At 41.6% G+C, this 24,368-nt stretch overlaps 1 protein-coding gene across 1 annotated transcript; it reads right to left on the bottom strand.

The window, feature by feature from the left end:
• Positions 1 to 179: 179 nt before the first annotated feature.
• Positions 180 to 23,005, bottom strand: gabrr3a (gamma-aminobutyric acid type A receptor subunit rho3a; the record flags this gene model as incomplete). Its single annotated transcript, XM_079508541.1, has 9 exons — positions 180 to 899; positions 3,002 to 3,204; positions 4,592 to 4,744; positions 8,805 to 8,942; positions 11,010 to 11,092; positions 12,236 to 12,459; positions 13,340 to 13,407; positions 21,073 to 21,185; positions 22,854 to 23,005. 9 exons carry the CDS (start codon positions 23,003 to 23,005, stop codon positions 588 to 590), a joined length of 1,446 nt encoding a protein of 481 aa, XP_079364667.1. The 3' UTR covers positions 180 to 587.
• Between the last annotated feature and the right edge of the window lie 1,363 nt (positions 23,006 to 24,368).

The following is a 24,368-nucleotide window of genomic DNA, read 5'->3' as shown; positions in this document are numbered from 1 at the left end:
GATGTTTTTCAAAATAGTAAAAAATGCCTAAGAAGTTTAGGCATGAGGGGCAAGTCGGCGTACAAGATAGGACCCTAAAGCTACAACCCATAAGTTGTATGTACACTCTCTTCACCGAGGTAATTGCAAAGATGGCAGTACCCTACAGTACAATAAAGATGGCAGTGTCCAATCCGGTGCACTGTCTGCTTCAAATACCTTTATTTACATTGTCAAACTGTAGGTGTCAAACCCAACACCAGGTTCTACATTTCTCAATAGAAGAGTAGACCATCCCCAAGCACTGTAGATGTACTAGTTATATTGTATTAAAATACTCTACTATACAGATAGATTACAATAACGTTTCATTCATTAACCACTTAAGCACTATAATACTTCGTCACAAGACGAACAGGGAGTAGCCAATCTACAAGTTCACAATGTGTTGCATCGCGACGTGTTTTCAATTTGAATAATTTGCCCAAAATAGGGTTAATGTGGTTAAAATAAGTCCCAGAATGTAGCTGTAACACGTAAAGTGATACAAATGCATTCACAAGTAATGCTGTAAGTGAACAGGAAACTGTCTGCTATGCGCATGCTATCTATGCTTGCGTGTACACAATCCAGTATATGATGTTGAAAAGGAGGTAAGACATGGGAAATATGATCCGCGAATAAGAGTCTATCATATAGCTGTTGCTCATTATGAACTGGAGGTTTCGTTTCAAGGGCCGTTTGCGACGCAGCCTGGTACCCTCAGATTCCGCGGAGACAATGCCAGAGTTCTGGGACTGAGCGGTCCTTTCTGTATTGGGGATGCTGGCAACTTCTGGAAAGGACGCTAGGTCAATGTCAGGGTCATGGAAACAGCCATCGTATGCCATAGCCTGGGTGGCATGGAAGGAGGTTGGGATCTGGAATGACAAGAGAGAGGAGAGGATGTTAAAATTGTTTAGTCAAACATTTTGTGTTGTGTTACAGGAACACATCACCCATTTTGCAACTTTATCTTCATGTAATTGGTCCTCATTTATGCTCATTATAATATGTCAGCATTTCTGACAACTTGCTTTGTGTCTTTGAGGCATACCTGCCAACCTCAGACTTTCAGATAGAAGGAGAAAGCAATAAAAGAGACTCTTTAATAATCTAAACTATAATTAAGGGAATGTCTGTCTGTATGAGGCAATGTGTGTGTGTGTGTGTGTATGTGTGCGTGCGTGCGTGCGTGCGTGCGTGCGTGCGTGCGTGCGTGCGTGCGTGCTTGCGTGCGTGCGTGCGTGCGTGCGTGCGTGCGTGCGTGCGTGACAGTACAGTCACGCAGTACAGTACAGTACCTTCCAACTAAAACAATGAAATACTGTCATGGTGATTTGCATATGAAAACCTCAAGGAATTACGCAAATTAACACTATGGCTGTGGCTGTATATCAGTGGGGATTGTTAGGGGGGTATAAGAATCATGCCAATATTTGATTATGGAGATATTTTGTATGTATGCCACTGACAGCATTTTAAAACCCTTGGACGCATTCTGTCACAGTGCACTTCGCTTTATTACAGGAGCCAGTTTCAGTACACTATACACCTCAGTAGAAGTAGGTCTTCTCTGGTTCTTTGAAGGAAACAACATGCTACTCTGATCACATATAAAGCACTACTTGCCTGGTAAACTACCTTTGTATTTAACAAAACCGCTACTGTACATAGATCTCAATACATCAGTTTATGGTACCAGATCGCAAGATCAATCAATCAATCAATCAATCTTTATTTATGTAGCACATTTCATACAACGAGTGCAGTTCAAAGTGCTTTACAGTAAGAGCAAAAATAAAACAAGAAAGAGCAAGATAAGCTTTTGCTGAAGGTACCAAAAACTAGCCTACTACTAAATTTGGAGATACTGCTTTCAGGGTATGCTCCAAGACAAGTTGAAGTTGGATGTCCTTTTACTATTTTTTAAAAGACTCTTAACTGACCTCACACTACTAGAGGAAGGTGTATGCACCTGCTTTTTGTAATATATCTTTTGTACCTTGTGTCTATGTCATGTATGTAAAATCTTTGCTGTAAATGTTCTTTTTTTGAGTGGTGCAACCACTCCCTTACGGAGCTATGTGTGTGGGTGGGTGGCTGGCTGGGTGGGTGGCTGGGTGCGTCTGAGCACGAAAACAGCATGGTTGTTTTTCACCACCGAGAAATGACAGTTACCGTGTGGGGGTCCCTCTACTGTACCCTCAACTGTACTGTACTGTCACTGTACTGACCCACAGGAACGCACCCAGGGTGCCAGCCCGATTCCGGCGGCGAGCCGCCCCGCGTCCGAAACGGTTGAGAAATGACAGAGTTAACGTGTGGGGGTCCCTCTACTGTACCCTCTACTGTACTGTACTGGCACACCCGAAATCACCATATATACAGTTAATATGTGCGTGTGTGTTTGTGTGTGTGTTGTGGGTTGCGCACAGGTGGTGAAAAACAACCATGCTGTTTTCGTGCTCAGACACACCCAGCCACCCACCCAGCCAGCCAGCCACCCACCCACACACATAGCTCCGTAAGGGAGTGGTTGCACCACTCAATAAGGGAGTGGTTGCACCACTCAAAAAAATAGCAGATGTACAAGCTTGAAGATCTGCTATTGTTGCTACTTTTGTATGACTGTAGTAATAGTGTATGGCAAAGTAGGGCATTCATTTACCCAAAATAAAGTTAAAATACAGAGTTATAATTAAGGTTTCTGCCCGACAGCAACAATATGCTATTTTTCTAAGCAACATGTAGTCGGGTAAATGGGGTACTTGGATCCAGAAATTAGGAAAAGGGGTACTGAACTTCCGAAGGCAAAAAGGTTTGAGAACCACTGCTGTACTGCATGGCATTCCTGTTTCTCTACACTGGCCTGTCTAATTAAAAAAGGAAACATAAAAAATATATAAATAAATACTACTACTACTACTAATTAAAATAATAATAACATTAATAATCACATAAATAAATGCAACACAATCACCCTTGCACTGAGTGCACTCTTGAGCCTCTTCATCTCCTCCACAGTGGTGAAGTAGTTGACAGCAGCGTATTCGATGACGGACAGGAAGACGAAGAGGAAGCTGGCCCACAGGTAGATGTCCACGGCCTTGATGTAAGACACCTGCGGCATGGAGGCTGAGACGCCAGTGATGATGGTGGACATGGTCAGAACTGTGGTAATGCCTGCAAAGTGCAAACAAACACCAACGGTCAGTGTTGATTTTGTCGAGTAAAAATATGGCGAGAAATATCCGTCGACCACCTTTTTTCACTGACGAAAACAAAATAAAAACTAAGCTATACTGACACTAAATATACGTACAATTTTGAATTAATAAAAAGTTAGGGAGGTACTATAGTGGAGAAGAGATCCAGTAAAACTAAAAGACATGTAATTTTATGTTTGGGTGTTGCGCCCGATCTACAAGCTCACAATACGTCGCAGCGGCAGCGCTATTTTCAGGCATGCAACCACGTGTAAAATCTGCCATTTCAATCAAGGCCCGCCAGAATACATTTGTGTTAACAAAATAAACTGATTTAGTCGACTAAACTCTTCGACTAAAACCATTTCAGGTGACAAAAACATGAGTTTAAATGTTAAATGTTACTCAAAAGACTATAAAACTGAATCAAAATTTGATGTTACTGTATTATCACCTCTGTTTCCGAAGAAAGGTTTGTACGTCAGCAGTAGCATGTACTGGGCTTAAAAGTGAACCGTAACCACTTAAACCCTACAGTACTTTGGTGACCGGGGTCCACCCCATGGGTCTATATTTGTAGCCTGGAATCCAGACTGATTTACAAGCTCACATCGCATTGTGAGCTTGTAGATCAGTCTCTTTCTTTTTAGCAGTGCCTCCACTCCATTACGCAGTTATGTGTGTCCGGACCGTATGTATGTATGTGTGTCCGTGTGTCTGTCCGAGCACGGAAAGCTGCAACACGGTCATTTCTCGACCGTTTTGGACACGGGAAGGCTAGTCGGAACCGGGCCGGCTCCCTGGGGGTCTGGATGTTCTGGGGACCCCCCGGCGACCCCCACACGGTAACTCTGTCATTTCTCAAAGATTTTTTACAAAAATAATCAAAGTACAGTACAGAGCACAGTACACTACAATACAGTACAGAGTACAGTAACTAAGACGCCTAAAGCCCTAACAACAAAGGGTCAAGATGGGGGTCAGATCAACATGGAATGAATTCTGTACTGGCCATATAAGGAGCATGTCTTGAGGGTACAGGGTTTGATGAGGTCAGATCAACATATGGAATGTCAGAACCTGTTCTGACATTCCATATGGGCTTCCATATTGGCTTAATTGCGACAGCAGATCACATTTACTATGACATCAGATGTCATAGACCTGGGCACCATGTATGGGGATTTTGAGTGATACACTGACTGACTGACGAGAATTGCACGTTTTCATAAGTAAATGCGACCTTCGGTAGCAACAATACATATAGTATAGTTGCACCGCTCACTTCACACAGGTGTAATTATTATTATAATTTGTTTTGCTATTTTCAAATGTCACAAACTAACTAACATGGATCACTGTACCCAAAGAGACGCGGGCAGGCACAGCCCTCCTGTCAATCCAGAAGGACACCCACGACAGCATCACCATCAGCATGGTAGGAAAATAGGTCTGCAGCATGAAGAAGAAGATATGCCGCCTGAGAATGAAGTTTATGTAGAGGCGATTATACCATCCTGTAAGAGAGATGAAAATACAGCATGTATGCATGCACATACACACACACGTCACAGACATATGAACACATGTGTTATGAATGGAGGGATATATAATGTAAAAGTGAGTGGAGAAAACTACGGTAATTCAGTGCGGAGACACTGTGAAGCAGCTTGGACATTTAAGCCATTTTTATTAATCCCTAATAAAATGACTCATTTAGCTATAAATAATATAGCAACATCATTTTTTTCAAAAAAAACTCTCAAGACTTAGAACCATGCTTCTCAAAAATAGCAGACAAGCTGCGAGCTTTTTTGAAAAAGTCGTGGAACGACGTACAGTCCAGACTAAAATTGGCTTTAAAGATGGAGTGCCACAATTTTTGTATTTTTCCAGTTTTTCATGTGTCTATGAGGTGACAGTACTTCATTAGACACCCTGGAGTCGGTTTTCCTTTGTATTTAGGGTTTCTTCCTGGAGGCTGCAATCCTTGAGAGTCAAACGTGCCAATGAAATAAACAGTAATATATTATAGTGCCATCACATTATAGCTCTTCCCCTAACCCCTCCCCCTATGTCATACAATTACAGTTGTGGGTGTGGCTTAAGTTCAGGTGGATCACCACCCATCACCACCCACCAGGCAAACCAGGCATACTTAAAGGACCACTTCACCACTTTTCAACTTCTCTTCCTATAATTGGTCCTAACTAATGTTCATGATAAAATACCACCATTTTTTCCTACTCAGTCTGTGTCTCATAGGAGGGCTGTGGGCAGTTCAGAAACCCGTCCACCAGTGACATAATCGATGGTGAATCCAAGCTAATAGAAACGACAGGCTTTCTTTTCCTGAAAAGTTGCAATGCAAAAGTTGAAGCCATCATTCTCATGATAATAAAAATCTAAATATATTTTAAAACAAATATTGTTTAAAAATAATCTGCCTAATGATGATGTCACTGGTGGACGGGTGTCCGAACTGCCCAAAGCCCTCATATGAGACACAGACTGAGTAGGAAAAAATGGTGGTGTTTTATCATGAACATTAGTGAGGACGAATTATATGAAGAGATGTTGAAAAGTGGTGAAGTGGTCCTTTAATGAACTGGTGGGGGTGCCCACATAAAAACGACATTTTAACAAATACTGTACACTTTTTTGAAAAAATTCTTCCTCCTTATATAACAATAAGACCTGATAATCATGTGTTAGGGTGGAAAAAAATCATGGCACTCCATCTTTAAAAGTTCCTTTGAGAAGTTTCAAAAGGATCATCATAGATGTACAGTCCAACACCTGCACATGTTTGGATATGTACTAGCCTTTGTTTGTGCCTATATATTTATTATTTCTGTTCATATTTTGTACATTGTGTATTTGCCCTGCGACAAAAAGATTAGCACTTTGGTGATTTGTTGTATTTATTTAGGTACTTTGGAGGTGTATCATGGATGTTTTGTTTTGCTGTTCTATAATGTGACATATACAATGTAGTATTGAAGTGTAATTTTATTTCTGCCTCTTGGCCAGTTCCCACTTGTAAAAGAGACTCAGTCTCAATGTGTTTTACTGGTTAAATAAAGGTTAAATAAAAAAATAAAAATCTTCTCTTCTGGGGGTTCCCCGGAACAAAACATTTTGAGATGGGGGTCTGTGGCCAAATATTATTTTGGGGGTCCTTGGCACAAAAGAGTTTGAGAACTACCTAAGCTACTGTCAGAATCGGCGTCAAGATCTTAATGATTTAATATATGTGCTAGTGTAGGCTAGTAACAAGGGCGACTGAGTTTCGATGTGAACTCCATCTTTTTATTTATTTATTATTATGCTTTGAGTCAGATACAGGCTTTGAGAAAAAATATTCAAAGAGCCTATCAGTGATCTGCAGCTACTCAGCCAGGGGTATATAAACGGAATGTGGATTATTAAAAGTCCTTGAGCTTTGTGGGATTACAGTCACATACTGAGGAGGTGTTTGTTCAGCCTCTTCTTGAAGGCATTACTAGATGTAATGTCTCCAACAACCGCAAGGGGAAGGCTGTTCTATATTGTTATAGAGAAAGCTCCTCGGTCCCAGCTAGTCTTACTCATCTGCAAAGAGAAAAGCCTGGTCACAACCTAAGGCAGAGAGTGCATTGCCGGAAGTGTCTGGCCGGAACATCCGTCAGATGTATTTACCCTGGATACGATATTTTCCGACCAATCACAACACTTGTTTCATTCACGCAGTGTCAACGTAATTTCCTTGAGCGGTACTTCCGCCAAATTCCAGCAGTGCACTCTACAGCGTAGGTCTTGCCCAGCGTGGGGTAGCTGCAACTAATCTTCATGTAGTTCACATGGAGTATGTAGGTCGTAGGGAGTAATAATGGTATGGTACTGCCTGGATATGGCAAGAGTTCAGTGAAAGGGCATTAATGGTATGAGGTATACCATATGATGTATAGCCTACAATTAATGATTCTTTATTTTTTTTAATATTTTTTATAGAGGGACAGACAGTAGGCTGACAGGAAATGGGGGAGAGAGATGGGGGAGTGACATGCAGTAAAGGCTGTCCGGATTGGGAGTCGAACCCGCGGCACACTGCCAGACTTGGACTACCGACCAAGGTGGCGACTGTGGCTCAAGAGGTAGAGCAGGTCGTCCAATGATCCATGGGTCGGCGGTTCGAATCCTCCTATCTACATGTCGAAGTGTCCTTGGGCAAGACACTGAACCCCAAATTGCTCCCAATGTGCTGGTTGGTATCTTGCATGGCTTCCGCCGCAATCGGTGTATGAATGTGTGTGTGAATGGGTGAATGTAATGCACAATCTATGTAAAGCGCCTTGGATAAAGGCGCTATATAAATGCACCATTTACCATTTACCATTTTCTGTGAAATATTAGATTCTTCTTTTTTTTAATCGTGGTTTACATTAAATAAATACCAATGCAAGAGTATAAAGGAATATAATATTGTGATGATAGTGATTGATTGATTGATTGATTGATTGATTGATTGATTGATTGACAGTGACTGTGGTGTGAGAGAGGAGCACGGACTGAGTGATTGACTATTGATTTCAGGAGTGTGTGATGGCAAGCAGGACGCTGACATTTTGACAACAGAACAACAAGATCGGAGACTGAGCACTATACGACTTTGCGGCAAGGCACTCTGGGGACGGATGTGGCTGTTCGCTGGTTTTAGTCCTGTCGACGGTAAAGAGTAAAGACAGGTACTCAGGGGAGCTAGTTGTTTCACGTAGCAGGAGGTGAGGCTGGCTGGGGAGTTTAGCAGCCTGCTCCGCCGACCTGCAGTGACTACGCCGTCCAGCCAAACAATTCTTCGGGGAGTTGGACGACGTCGCCACAGCTCAGAACCCGGGAGAGGCGCCACCAGGGCGAGTTAAGTAGGCCTACATTATTGAATGAATACTGTTTTTTTTATCAGTCATGTGACTTATTGAAATAATTGAATATTGATTTCAATAATATACTAGGAATGTTCTACAGAAGTACTGCACCTTAAGTCACATGACTGGGTTCTTCACAGCTGCTATCTGATGAATGATTACTATATACAATTTGATTGGTTGTCTAAACCTACTGTTGTGTATTTAATGAATGTCAGCCTATTCTCAAACTATGCCTGAAGAAGGCCGAAAGGCCGAAACGTTGCTACGACTCTTAACAAAATAAACTTCTTGAACCAGCAAGTGGCGGTGTGCGGGTCTCTCCTCCTTCCTTAAACCATAGAAAACCTGCATCTTTTATTTCCTCTAAAACTCATGGCCTGTTAGTAGTCATTTTAGAGGGAACCATTTATGTTATATGTTTCTGCCACACTGCTAAAGAGTAGGCCTACTGTCAATTGTTTGTCACAGAATGAAAATGATTCTAACTGTAGTTACTATAGCAGCTCACGGGACCCATTTTGTCTTAGAGAGCCATACTGTAACCTGCATCAGGCTTCTCAAAGTCGGTAATATGACAAAAGGTGCTATAAAGTAACAATGTAATTCAGGGGGGCCGTGGATGAAAATGTTTTTTACAGGGATGACTTGAAACACTGCTGTGCATACATACCAGTGCTGCTGTAGAAGGCGAGCCCAAAAGAAGGGTGGAATTCTTCAACAAAAAACTGAGACAGCACGATCTCGTCTGTCCTCAATGAATCGTTGCCGTTCTTCCAGTAGAGTATGAGGTCGTTCTCATTGTACGCATCTTCAGGAGAGGAGAGAAGAGGGCAGTATGTGAATGAACAGGACATCTTCAGGAGAGGAGAGAAGAGGGCAGTATGTGAATGAACAGGACATCTTCAGGAGAGGAGAGAAGAGGGCAGTATGTGAATGAACAGGACATCTTCAGGAGAGGAGAGAAGAGGGCAGTATATGAATGGACAGCAGGGGACAGGAATGACACAATCATGAGTTTCTTCTAAGACTAGGCTCTATCAGTGTTCTCCTACACCAATGGTCCGGGGACCACCACAGTGGTCCTGTGTTCCCCAGCTTTTTAATTGTTATTTTGATCAGCATTTGCCTGTTATCTCTCCTATGGTACCACATTGTCTACAGCATTGTAGACAAAATCGTATCCAACAATAACAAAATATTCAATTTGTTCTCTAGCACAGTAATACACATTGCACAGGTGGCAGGTCCCACTTCAAATTTGTCCCGTTTATAGCCTGCCTTGAATCTGCTGACAATTCTGGTCTGTTTTGGATTTGCTAAATGTCTGCATTGACCTATATATTTACTTCTAAAGAAGCTTACCATTTTAGAAAGAAGGACTGTTTCGCTCTTGGTGTGAGAAAGAAGCGTGTCTTCAACTAAACTTTTTCCAATAATAGACTATAGTGACATCATATTTGCATGTAGCACAGACATTTGCTACAAACTACAAATCTTTATCTCATCACTGCACTCTCTATAAGAGAGTGGGCTTTAGAGCTTTGTAGTCTAGTCATATGCATGTAGGTATTTATTTAAGACTACTGAAACAGCTACCATAATATGTTATTTACCACTCCAGCAGACAAATTTGCATTACCAGCTTCGTAAACTAAACGCAAGTCTATTGTCATAGATTTACTTGCTACTCATGGACTACTTCTGCTCTACTACATCTCAGGGGCAAATATTGTACTTTTTACTTATTTAACAGCTTTAGTTACTTTAATACAAAAGAAGAAGAAAATATACATTAACTGATAAATGATGATGTATTATCATTAAGCTCCCTAAAGTAATTAAAACCAGTCCCACCTTTAGCCTACCAACGGCAACATTAAAGTGATGAACTACATTATTATCCAATAATATGATTGTGAAATCATCTGCATATGAGCACTTTTATTTGCGAGTGACCCATTTTCTTTTCATACTTAAAGGTTCAATAAAGGATTTTAGTTCTCAGAAGTATTTTTGGACAAAAATGCCTCCTAAACCTGTTAAATCCGGGCCGACTACTAGCATTAGCAAGAGCCCTGTGGGTGACGGCATGCTACAGTCATTCAGGTTATTCAAAGAGGAGATCAAACAACAGAGTGCTGATAAAGCTACGGGAACAGGCCGCTGATAAAAGTAAGTTCTACGGGAACAGGCCGTGTTTGTCTGGTCTACGTATATTATTTGACAATTTGGCCAATATTTGACCAGTTTTTATAGTATAGACATTATTTTCTCTCTTTTGATTCGAGGTATTAAAAAGGTGACACACTGTGAGCTGGTAGACTGGCTATTTTCACGTGATATCTATATGATACAGACATGATACTGACCACGATACACAGGCACAGACTGGCACAGAAAATCGGCCCTGGCATTTGTGGTCTACACCGGCCCAAATGTGTCTCAAAGACGCTACTACCGTATGTCTTTTTTATTACTTTTTCTTTTTGTTTTGACCCAGCCCCGGCCCCATGACTGCCCAGCCCAGAATTGCCAGACTGTCCAATCCGGGCCTGACTATACAGACATGATACTGACCACGATACAGACATGATGATACCACAATGACCATGATATGACATGATACTGACCACGATACAGACATGATACTGCAATGACCATGATACTGACCACGATACAGACATGATGATACCACAATGACCATGATATAAAATGATACTGACCACGATACAGACATGATACTGCAATGACCATGATACTGACATGATATTGATCATGATACTGACCATGATACTGACCATGATACTGACATGAATCATGTTTTCAATGTTGACCTATTAATGACCAGAATAGGGATAGACCATGATATACTCACAACTCTCCAGCTCCAAAGAGCAGTTCTGCGAATCTAGAGGGAAACTGCTGAAGTCCATTGAGCAAAGCGCAGTCACAGTGATCCTACAACACAGCTCAAAATTAAATAAATCCACAGATTCTTTTTTTTTAAACAATTATACTGGTAATTGGTATCTGTCCTTGCAATATATCCCCATTATTATTACTGCTACACAATGATTTACAAAACTTGGTAACGCTCAAAAATGCATTAAAAGTATAGCCAGCCATTGTCCAGCTTCAAGTAACTACAGTATAAATACTGTGAGTTATAGTAGCCAGTACAGAATATGTACTCTAATGGTGGGGAATGGAATTATAGAGGAGTTTCCGGAGTATAATTTTCAACCTTCATCGATATTTTGGGTTAGGGTATGCCTATGTTCTTCCAAAATAGCAAAACTGAATAGCAGATTGGCTTTAGGTATAAAGCCAATCTGCTATAAGGTATAATGACATTATTTTGTAACAACATTTTAACATTTAGTCTTTATCATGGTCCTTCAAAAGGTTTTAAAAGAAAAATCCACTCCTGTATGCCATACCAGGTGTTTTTCTCTCTGGTTCTAAAGCTTCTTCAGATGCAATGGAAAACGACTTATTTTAGCCAGCAGATGGCACTTTGCCTGTCAATCATCACCCCTGCTCCCCCCCCCCCCCCCCCCCCCCAGAGGCTGAAGCATAGGGGAGGGGAGGGGCAGGGAGGAGAGGGGGCGGGATTTGTGGACCGTTACATCACTGTCCACAGGCAAATCAGAGCACTTGTTTGAGCCTAATTATTCAGAAAACCCCAGACCACAGAAAATCCACTGAATGTTCAAAGTTCAATGTTTAGGTTTTTGGGTGCAGTTGAGTTCAGAAAACCTTAAAAAGAATCACACCCGTGTAAAGTGAGGGGCGCTCTTATCATCATATATCATTATAGGCCTACATCATCTCATTCTGGCCAATCAGAATTTGCGTCCTCACCTTCGTCTTCAATGTTTGTGTTTACGTAATGTTTGTGTTTACACAAACTCTCAAAAATGGCCATTCATTTTCAATGATATTTAATGTTTGTGTTAGGACAATGTTTGTGTTTACACACACCCTCAAAGCTGGACATAGGAGGGACTAGCGCCCCTCAAAAATAATACGAAAAAAAGTTATGTCACCAGACCTTTAAACAATGGCCACTGTTCTCATAGAAGACACAATGGGTCATACCTGACGCTGTAGAGTATATTTCCATCTGGAAAAACCCTCAGCATGATGTTCTCGACAGTGGTGTCATGAATGAAGGAACGCTTGGAGTGGACGAAGAACACATCGGGAACCCAAATCTTCTTTACAAGCCGGGCATCGAATGTGCGACTCTTGTTATTGCTGGAGGGGAAAGCCAGGCGGTCATCCTGCCAGTAATGTCTCAGGTACAGAGTCATCGTGAAGTCCTAAACGGAAGAGAATAAAACTCACACTCGTGTGAAGTGAGGGACGCGCTTATCGTCATGCATCATCATACATCACATTACGTGCTCAGCCAATCAAATCATCTCAAATTTGGTACACACAAAGCTGGGCATAGGAGGGGCTAGCGCCTCACACATTCCATGCTCAGCCAATCAAATCATCTCAAATTTGGTAACACGAACACACAAAGCTGGGCATAGGGGCATAGGAGGGGCTAGTGCCCCTCAAAAAGTGACAATCGTGTGAAGTGAGTGTTCTCCAAAACATTAAAAGTCCATAGACTTGGCTGCATGCCACATGACGTAATTTCTGAAATTACGTCATGTGGCTAGCTAGCGCCCCTCAAAAACAGCAAAGGCTCCTTCCCATCCTGTTTTTGAGTGGTGCAAACCACTCCAACAACTGGCTTTGTACCCGTGTACCCGTGTTTGTTCGTACCAAAAAAACGAGCATGGTTGCTATGGTTAGCAACCGAAAAAACGAGCATGGTTGCTATGGTCAGTATGTGACGTCACTGACATCACAGATATCACGTCAGAGTGAATCAATCTCTATATAATCAATCTTTATAGTTAATCCTCAACAGATGTTAGGCATAGTGAGCATGGTTACTATGGTCACTGACATTACGTCAGACCACAGCTGATCAGGCTATATAAGACCTTGCACCACTCAGTTCACACGGGTGTGATTTTTTTTATATGCTTTAACTTCTGGTAAAGTATTACAAGCACGGTATATGCAACAGCATTAGTACTTGAAAATGAAAACTGTTCAGACCCTGGGAGTAGATCTTTAAAACTAAAGTGTTGACAAACATAGACTGTATGTGGGCATACTGCAAGAGGCGGCGGCACTCACCATGTTTACTTCAGATATGCCGTCGATACTCTCCACCTGGACATCTATGCCCACAGGAATTGCTTGCCCTATACAGAAGGTAAAATGTCACATGTCAAACTGGTTCAGAGTCAGGCCTAAAGACAAACACAGGAGAGCACAGACAAATTAAGTGTATTTTTCTTTTTCCTGGCTTTTAATGGTAGTACATAAACCTGATTGTCTGTGGAAAGTAGCCATTAGAAATTGACTACTTGCCTGTGATGCTGTGGCTACAAAGTCACGTGGCAGCATCTGAAACACTCCATGGTTGGGATGGCTATTGGCTAAGGTCTTTGGTAAGCCTGTGAGTTTTGCTGACATAGATGTGAGGGAAGCACATCTATACTGTTGCATTTGGTTGCCTGTACGAGTCAGTTTACAGCGCTTTCCATTTGAGGACAGTACATTTCCCATATCAGGCAGTGATGCAACCATTGTGTCTCTCATGTAGGCTGTCTCATTGCCATCTGTGATCAGGCCCTATCACTGTCGTGTCATCAGCAAACTTTACCAGTGAGCTGTGTGTGGCCACGTTGCCATGGGTGTACAGTACAGGGAGTAGATGAGGGTGCTCAGAACGCAGCCCTGAGGGGCTCCTGTGTGAGGGCCAGCAGGGCAGAAGAGTTTGAGCCCATCTTCATGCTCCTACAAGAAGTACAGAATCCAGCTGCACAGGCTGGGGTTGAGTCCTAGGTTTCTGAGCTTGGAGGCGACAGGTTTTAGACCCTGAGCTGTAATCTATAAACAGCATTCAGCATTCCAGATTTCCTATTCCATAAGTGGGAGAAGGTAGTGTGTAGTGTTGTGGCTATGACAGTTTTTCCGGTAATTGGTGTGGTTTTCCGGTGGGTGGCAACCTGCTTTTGATCAGCTCTTTGACATGCTCCTCAATGCATTTGCTCGCTATGGGGGTGAGGGTGACGATGCTAATCGTATAAGTGCATAAAGCCTACTGTTCCTCTTCCAGACAGTAAAATACAATTTAAGTGATGAAGAGGAATGGCAGAGCATCTGTAGGGCCTTGCATGCCAATTCTTTACATATTGTGACTACCACTTGTCCTGAGCAGATGTATGTACTGCCATAATACAAGGTGACATGACAGCTATAATAAATTGACAGGCCTGGCCAAGGTAACCTGACTCTGCCAGATGGCGGCAGCAGTGAGTTCCTCCTCCTGCTCCCATCTGGTCCCTCTCGAGCAGAGACGATGTACTCTGATCAAATGCTGATCGGAGCGATGGGATCAACGCCAGACTAATGACGTATTGAAGCGCTGCCACAGCACAAATGTATTGTAAACACAACCTAACAAGACTACAACTCAAAATGATTATGGAGATCAGGTTCAGGTTTTTGTCCCGCTGCTTCGGGTTCATCGTTTCTGCTTGAGAGAGATCTGTCTCAAAACTGTCTCAGTCAGTGTTTCCCAATGAACATATTCGCCAATCGCAAGGACAGCAAAGACGAGGCAAATGTCTCTAGGGGGATTGCAAAAAGGGCTTTGTGTCAGTGGTGGAAGCCGTGACCCTGTGGTCATGGCTGCTAGGAAGCTGGCATCCGCTTACTGTTCTGTTGTGATGGTTGTGTTCTTTTCCATTGACATGGGATCATGACATCACTTTATCAGCCAGGGCAGTAATCCCTCCTCTCCTCTCCTCTCCTCTCCATATGTCTACTCTCACTCCGGGACAACCAGATTCAGTATATTGTTATGTTGCAGAGTCATTTTCTGTTTTTACTGCAGCTGCCACCTGCCGCTGTGTGATGCGTCTAACTCGGTGGTTCCTAACCTGGGCCTTGGGGGGGGGCTTTGGCATGGGTGGTCAGATCTAAGGGTTTGAGGTCAGATGTACTGTAGAGTTGCTGGCCAATATTGATGACATCAGGGATCTCCATATATGGGCTTAATATTGATGACATCAGGGATCTCCATCCCTGATGATGTCACGTGATGTCACGATGTCTGATCTGACTGACCGTAAATTCACAATTTCATAGTAAATGCGACCTGCGGTTAAAGTACTGTTGATGTAAAAATCTAATCTTGCATGCACATTGAGCCATGGCTCAATGTGTCAGCCATCTTCATGACACCAGTGTATGTATGATTCCCATTTCAAGCCTCATTGAGTTCCATTATAAGTAAAAAAAAAAATCACACCCGTGTGAACTGAGTGGTGTAAGGTCTGTCTGACGTAATGAATTCATATCTGACGTAATGAAATCACACCTGGATGTGATTTCACAACTGGCTTTTTTTGTGCAGAGAAAATGACCATGGTTGCTACGGTCATCCAGTTCACCCGGGTGTGATTTAATTACGTCAGAAATTATTTTGAACATAGCAACCATGCTCATTTTTTTCTGCACACAAAAGCCAGTTGTAGGAGTGGTTTACACCACTCAAAAAACAGACAGACAGACAGACAGACAGACAGACAGACAGACAGACAGACAGACAGACAGACAGACAGACAGACAGACATGTTCTGTTGACAAGGTTTGCTCATAGGGGGAGCTGTGGGGAAAAAGCATGTTAGCAATAGTTCCAGGAAGTGAGGTGCCAGGAAGGAACAGCTATAAAAGTACAGGAAGTGAGGTGCCGGGGGTTACATTTTAGGTATCAAAAAGAGTGTTTGGTGATGATTTGTCAAAGAGACTCTTTTAAGGTACTATACCAGAATACTAAACCAGAATCAGAAATTGATAAACCACAAAGTAGTGGGGCTGGAAAACTTTGAGATCTGAAGAAGAAAGGTTTGGTCAAGGAACATTTCTAAGGGTTTAGTTCTGAATCCATTCTGAGCTTTAGGACAAAGGGGCACCTGCTGTGGCCTCCTGACTTGAAGGTTGGGTGAGGAATATACCCCCCCCCCCTTTTTTTGAGTAATGCATTGCCTTTTTATTTGATGACATTATAGATTACTTTATTTTTGGAAAATAGAAGATCTCACTTTTTGGTTTGATTACTTTTGGATTATTTTGGGGAGCTATACTCATTGGAGACGTTTATGTTTATGTTTATTACGGATCCCCATTAGTCCTCACTACAGTGAGGACTACTCTTCCTGGGGTCCGAACACTCATACAATCAATTTAAAACGTAATACAATGTATTTTTTCATTACATAGTTAAAAACAAAACAAAAGAAAAACAATTGAAGCTTTCTGTCTTCATACATTCCAGAAAATACACCACACTACAACAAATCTATACAACAACTTTACAAACATTGTATATCCCATCAACCGAATCAAACACTCACCAATCTAACCAAACACTATTTCTTTCCTAATCACTGTTTAAAGGAACTTTGCATTGCGGGGAGTTTTGCAAATCGGAGTTTGAACATTAACATTGGTATTTATAAATCTATTGATTGTTTATTGAATTTCATTATAATTTTTTGTTTAATCAAGTTTCAGACAGATACAAATATTGCAACTTAACTTCAAAAGCAACAGTTTTGTTTTCCTTTTGGTCTGCTATACAGTTTGGTTACAGTAGGCTATAAAGAATTACTGACGTAGGTACAGGACCTTTATTTCTTTTAGTTCTTTAATATAACTCAGACATACAATTTTATGGTTCTGATTGTAACATACGTCTTAAAAAAGATGGCCAGTTCGTTTACTCCTAAACTGGGGCATGAAACATGATATGGAGGTAATGTACCTTAGCAACTGCAGGATGAGTGGAACTAGCCACAATCTGCAACAATAGATATTCTTTTTAAATATTTAGTTGAATCTAGACCATTGACAGCCTATTGATCAAATTGAAATTTCCACTCTGCTTGTATTAAACGTTAAACTCACCAACATTGCAGCTGTAGGGCAAACTTGAATTATCCTCTTTCAATCTGCACAGTGTTTGTTTCATAAAAATCCACTGTAGACATGCTATGAGCTACTTTATGTCAAGAAATTCCATGCAGGTGATTATTTGGAAGTGGTCGTCGAAGTCACTGAACGGCACTGCGCATGCCGGCAGCACAAGAACACCACCTCTCATAAGATGCAATGGAAAAGTTCTAGCTGCACAAAGTTCAAAACATGCCCCATCAAACTTTCTGATGCTGTTTTTCTCCCAGTGTGGAGGAAGAATGATTAGGATTTTTATTGTGATCTCTCACTCTTGAAATATATAATCCATTGGTGGTTTCTGTTGTGTGAACAATAATAGCAATTCAAAGCAGTTGTCCTCAAAACCACACCTCCAGTCGCTGTTGGTGAGTTTAATACAAGCAGATCGGAAATTTCTATTTTGGATCAATGGGATGTCAATGGAGGGTATTGCAACTCTAGATTCATCCCATTATAAAAAGATCTAGTGTTTTTAAGACCTGGCATGAGAAGTTCAGGTATTTACAAATTAGACATTTTATTACTGAGGACACTTCACTTGTAACCAATAGTTCGGCTTCACAGGTAGAACGAGCCCTCTCTTTGCAATTTTCCAAGAAACAAATTTCAATTTTCTGTGACCTATTGAATTCCTACTCGTCTATATCCTCTCAGATTACTAAGCAGTCCTGGGAAAAAGACCTGGACGTCTCTATTCATGATGAGGACTGGGCAGATATGTGGGCCTATGCAAAACAGATTTCAGTTTGTAACCGAACTAAATCCATCCAGTTCAGAATATTACATCGTATACATATAACTCCTGCTCTCAAGAATAAAATGGATGTCAGTGCGTCCCCATTTTGCTTTAAATGCAAGACAGAGATTGGTAATTACGTTCACTGTCTTTGGTCCTGTGTGAAGCTTCAGAACTATTGGTATGACATTGTATCAGAACTCTCTGTTATTTTTGGTGTCCCAATCGATTTAAACCTGATCATCTTGGTCTCCCAGATGATCATGTTATTGATGTCAAACATAAGAGGTTATTCAACTTATTAACGTTTGCTGCTAGGAAAAATATTCTTTTGTTTTGGATCAAGGATGTTGCTCCATCAAATAAATCATGGCATAACATTATAATGGACTGTATTCCTTGTGAATACATTACATGCATGTTGCATTCTAAATTGGACACTTTCTACAACATTTGGGACCCTTATTTAGATCATATTGGACCAACATTGTCTGCCACAGTACTTGGAGGTTTTCCGTGCCAACCTTAGATATCTTATATGCCAGCATTATTCCCTAGTGGGTGCTCTGCTTTGGGGTGGGGGCTGGTCTGCCCTTTGGGTATGGGGGTGTGGTCGCCTGGGCAGGGGTCTCGATGCGTTGCATCGGGGCCACTTCTTGGGGCGGTGGCCCTGCCTCCTGGAGTGGGGGCGGTTGCCGCCATTGAGTGGAGTATGCATGGGTCTGCTCTTATTGTAATGATTTGGTGCCTATGATAACTGTATTGTCTGCCTTTTTAATATGTATTTATATACTGTATGGATGTATTTCCTGAATGGGAGTCTATCAAAATTCAAGAGCCACTTATTGTCATTATGGTTCATTGTTCTTGCCATGTCTTTGTATATTCAATCTTTTTATTTATAATAGTGTTGTGTCCTGAGCTGTTTTTCTTTTCTTTTCTTTCTTTTCTTTTGTTGTTTATTATTATGTTCTTGTTGTGTAATGTCTGTTTGTTGTCCTTAAATTTGTTAAAACCAATAAATATACTTAATAAAAATAAAAGATCTAGTGTTGCAAATTGCGGCTATAGCCATACCTTGTTTGGCCTACTTTGCTTACATATGTGCCACACTGTTCTCGGAAACAGAAGGTCACGAGTTCGATTCCACCCCCGGCTAAACCAACTGGCAAGGAATAGTTACGAAAAGCTATGGCCTAATTATTGCAAACTTTTAACAAGAGTTTATAATCTGCCATTATAAAGCACCATGCATTGTAATAGCCACAATCCATGGTCTTCTTTCTCTCAAGTTCAGTCTATTATGTTTAATATGGCTTATTGCGCATATTGCGTTTTGCATATTGCATTCCTTGGCTCCTGTATTGCTACCGTAGTAGCATAGTAGTATAATATCATGATTATTATTATGATTATTATTTTAAGAACTTGGCATATTATGCAAAATATTTTGAATGTGGTTGCTTGATGCTTAATGTAGGTTACAGTGTCATATTTTGTCTCATCCTGGCCCCCCCAAAAAACCTGCACTGACCCAGATTGTCTAATGTTAGACAGTGACTGCAGCAGATTTTAATACAGTAATCTGGATTTCCATCCACGTTGTCTGAAAAAGGGAAACGGATATTAAATAAATAACTGCGGTACTACTTTTCTGCTGTCGTCATCAGGGTTGCAGTTTGTGTGGAACTAAAATAGAATGACCAATTTTGGACTTTCAAAACTGAGTTTTTTTAGAGCCGAAATTTTTATTCATATCAGTGAATGCATTCTTTATACTTTTTGAACTATATCACTGCATTCTCTCCAGCATGGATCTACACAGATCAGACAAAGCGGTTAATACAGGCAGAAAACACCTTTTTCTATTATAGAGTTTTAACTTGACCCTTATAGTTAAGCAAAGCTGGGTTCCATATAAATGTATTGTTGCATATGCTGTTTTTACTTTTTATTCGTATTTCTTGCCATGCTTTTAAACCCTGTAAGCACTCTGAGATGTGCTTTATAAATACCAGTAAGACGCCCTGAGGGCGAGAAGCGACAAAGGGCGAGGTCGCGTGCACGCATCCACCTGGGTGACGGCAGACTGCTGGCCGAGTGCTGGCGCTTTGGCATGGGGTATGATCAACATATGGAATGAATCCTGTACTGGCCATATATGGAGCGTGTATTGAGTGTACAGGATTTGTTGAGGTCAGATCAACATAATGGAATGTCAGAACAGGTCAGCTCCATATATGGATATCTAAGGGTGGCAGCGGGGGCAGTGTCTTGAGTGTACAGGGATTGATGAGGGCCCAGATGGGGCTGGGCCTTAATGTTCGGGCCTGTTGAGGACTCTAGTTTTCGCCGGCTACCGGGCATGGCTGCCGGGCATGTTGGCCGCACTAATAACTTTGGGGAGGGCCCGTCTAGAGTTTGAATGGACAGGTATCAGTCAAAAGGGAGACATTGAAGAGGAAGGACGGGTGGGGATTCTGGGGAAGGATCAACATATGGAACAGGTCAGCACCATATATGGAGATCTAAGGGTTTGAGGTCAGATGTAGAGTTTCTGGCCGGCCACATATGTAGATCTAGGTGATGATCCAGTCTTCTCCATGTATGGCTATCCATACATGCTTGTGCACGTACGTGCACAAGCACAATGTTTTGAAATAGTTAGCCACACGTGACAGGAACCCTATCTTATTCTGGACATGTCATAGTAGCCACATTTTCAAATGGACGAAATATATATATAGGGCTGAAGTGGTTAATGTATGTTTTGTAATAATCAAAGTAACTAGTAGTAACTAACTACTAACTAACTAAATTAAGTAAGTAGAGGAGTAAATGTACAATATTCGGATCGGAGATGTAGTGGAGTAGAAGTAAAACTATTGAAATTGGAAATACTCCAGTAAAGTAAAAGTACCTCAAAATGTTACTTAAGCATAGTACTATAGTAAATGTATAGTTCCTTTCCACCACTGTGTGAGCCTCAGAGACTTTGCGCAGAAGGAAAAAAGGAGGGAAAAGGTAATAGACTCCTGGGTGACCCCATGGTCAGCAAACTATAGGCTGTATAGGGTTTAAACTGAAGTGGTTAGAGCAGCCTTACCTCCGAAACCCGGTCGCATAGCAAAGTCATGGTCATCAATGCGCAACAGCTGCTCCGATTTTATTAGCAGGGATTTGGTGCTGTCTTGCTTCTTCATCCGGAGGTCCACTTGACTGAGAGACACACATGACAGTACATAGACACACAACAGTACATAGACACAGATGAGTTTGTACTGAGAGGCACACATGGCAGTAAACAGAGATGAGGTTGTACTGTTGTACTGAGAGGCACACGTGACAGTAAACAGACACAGATGAGGTTGTACGCAGGGTTCCATTTGCTGAAGGTAAGGTGGTGGGTGGGGGTGGGGGGCGGACACACCTTTGCTTTTGATATCATTCCCTGTTCTTTAATTTGTATTACCAGTGGCCATATTATGTCTTCTGGTCAGACTGACATGCATTTCCTTTTTTGGTACAGTATATATTGGATATTTATTCGATTTGATCACAATTTCATTCAAAAACAATGTTATCCACATTAAGCCTGCATCTCTATTTTGGGCACATTTTAAAATAATTTCAACATTTTAAATTATCTACTCAAAAATAGCACAAAAAAGTAGGCTACTGTTTTACAAGCTCACAATATATTGTGATTTTGTAGATTGAATATTGTCACTATTTGTTGTACGATGAAGTATACATACTGTAGGGCCTGTCCGGAACATAAGTACATGCATATTACTACACACATGCATGCACACATTATTAACACAAGCGTAGACACACCCACACACTAAGACACACACAAGCACAATCAACTTAGTGTGGACATCTGTTCCAGTGTTGTGTGATGTTTCCTCTGATTACAATATATAGACAGTGTGGTGAGATGTGAGTCGTTGACAATCTATCTGTGCTTAACAGACTCACAGATGGAAGCATGATTGATAGGCCGTCAATGCTATCATACCATGATCACTACATCACCCAGTGAAATCCCCAGTGTTAATTCAGTTCTGAGGGTTTTACGCTCATAGCTCATTTACTGTCTAATGTAGATCAATGTTCCATATAGTATTTCATTTAAATCTATCACCTATCTTCATGTTTGGCAACAAATGAAATCCCTAAAGGACTCATTCATGCACTGACATGACATCTAACCTATACAACGGTATTGCTGACAATTCCCCTGTGAGTCAATTTAGGACACAACTGTCGCAAAGCAGATCAAACGAGTACAAAGGCAACCATTAACAAATTATGTTTGAGTGGGATGTACAGCACAGTATACGGTCGGGGGCTACATTTATAGACCACTAGCCCAGCACTGAGCCGGATGTGTCACTGTACATGTCTACACTATAAGCTGTTCCAAAAGCTGTTCCCCTGATGACGTCCCTCTCATGCCACATGATCCTGTCACCTGACGTCACCTTGATCCACCATGGCTCATAAAGCAGCATCCACCATTATTAAACAGAAGGGGGGAGGGGGGGGAGGGAATCTAACAGTAATTGCATTGTTTCAATTTGTCAAATGTAAAGAAAATAGAGGGAGAAAGAGGTTGCACATTTGAAATGAATTCACATGCAGAGTTGCATGCACAAGACCGATGTGCAATGTCCAATGTTTATGTCTGCAATTACAGGTGGGTCATTCTCTACACATTTTAATGAGTGAAATTTACCAAATGTCTTTCAAAAGATTTTCTCTCAAAAGTGTCATCTGTGCAGCACTAGATTAAACATATAGTAACATGCTGTCCATAAAGGGCTTGATATACTTTGTTGCATGCAATGTTTGCACTGAAAATAGCAGATCAATACTCACCTTTCGTGTTTATGCTTGCCGCTGTCTCCAACGTAGAAGTCGTACATGTCTGTGTATTTCCTCTTGTTCGGGAAGTAGCTGCTGTTGAGCCGGGTCACAGGCCACAGCCATGCCCAGCACATCAGTCTCAGGGCCAGGAGGGCCACATTCATGGTCAAACCTGCTTCCGAGGAGCCAAAAGAGCTACCAAGAAGGGTCTCCCGCTGGCTCAGCGGGTCTCACCCAGGGGGCAAACCTCCGGGTTGTCCAGGGAATGTCCACAGCTGTCCCTGCCGTCTACCGGCATGTCCATGTCGCAGCGGCACTCAGTCGTGACACATAGCCATTAGTTCAGTGTTATCCCACCAGTGTCGTAGGCTATACCATGGTGGATAATGATCTGGACACCCAGTGCTTGGTGAGGTCCAACACCACGGGCACGCCCATCCCCTTAGATATGTTCGCTTGTCATCATAACTTCCTCGCTGCCTATGTCTGCTTTATTCTTTGTGCACCGTGACACAACATATCTACTCCCTGCTGTCCCCTCCCTGTTTGCTTTAGAGCCAAATATCAATTTTATTCCTATAATGACAAAGGAATGCCGTTAATTCCTCCCTAATCTTCTTATCTGTGGTTGGTGAAATCTTTCACTAACCTACAAACTGGAGGCTGCAGAGGGTGGGGCTGGAGGGGAGGATGGCTCACAGCCCACGGTTTGTTTTCATTACTAGCATTTCCGTGCAGATAAAAATAAAATGGCCCATAGCCTACTTTTTGGAAGTGTATGTGGTTATTGTGGTAGCATTTATCCCTCAAATTCCATTGTGACGATGAGGGAACAGCACGATGCGGCAGGAAAAGATAGTGATGGGGTCACATTGAGATACAGCTGTGAATTACAGGCTTTGGCTCTCTCAATTAAAATGTTGCAGGGGTCAGAGATGTGGCTTATATCATATGATGGTTTAAATAGGATTCACTGGAGCTCTTGAATTCACAATTAAATAGGAGCCCTAACCCCTACCTTTGTCACACAAGCTGTTTCAATGTTTCTTTCATTATTCACTCTCAGTGGTGTCGGGGCCATAAAAGAAATGTTCCCCATCCAAAATCCCATTAATATACAGTATGTTAGAACTGTGTTCCAAATATAAAAAGATCAGGCATTCTGGGGTGGCTCTGAATCACATATATTTAGTTATACTGTATTTAATAGTGTAAAGTGTTTGAAATGTTTGGAAATTTTAATAACTTCTGGCATTATTTGATGCTCGGTGAAACGGGTCTCTCAAGTCACACTTTTAGCACCCAAATGAACATGAACAAAACTTTTAGAACATTTTTGGAAATAAAAATGTCAACATTCCCTGTGTCAACCAATGATTGTGGCCCAATGATTGTCTACAACTCACGGTTCAAAACTTATAGTCCAAAACATACAGTGACAAATATGCAGGAATTGACTTTGTTGGCCTGCTAGCAGCATGCACAAGACATTTGGCACTTATCAGTCAATAGTTTGCAAGATTAGCC

Source organism: Electrona antarctica (assembly GCF_951216825.1).
Source record: "Electrona antarctica genome assembly, chromosome: 8".
Classification (NCBI taxonomy): Eukaryota; Metazoa; Chordata; class Actinopteri; order Myctophiformes; family Myctophidae; genus Electrona; species Electrona antarctica.
This window is presented reverse-complemented; position numbering and strand designations above follow the sequence as displayed.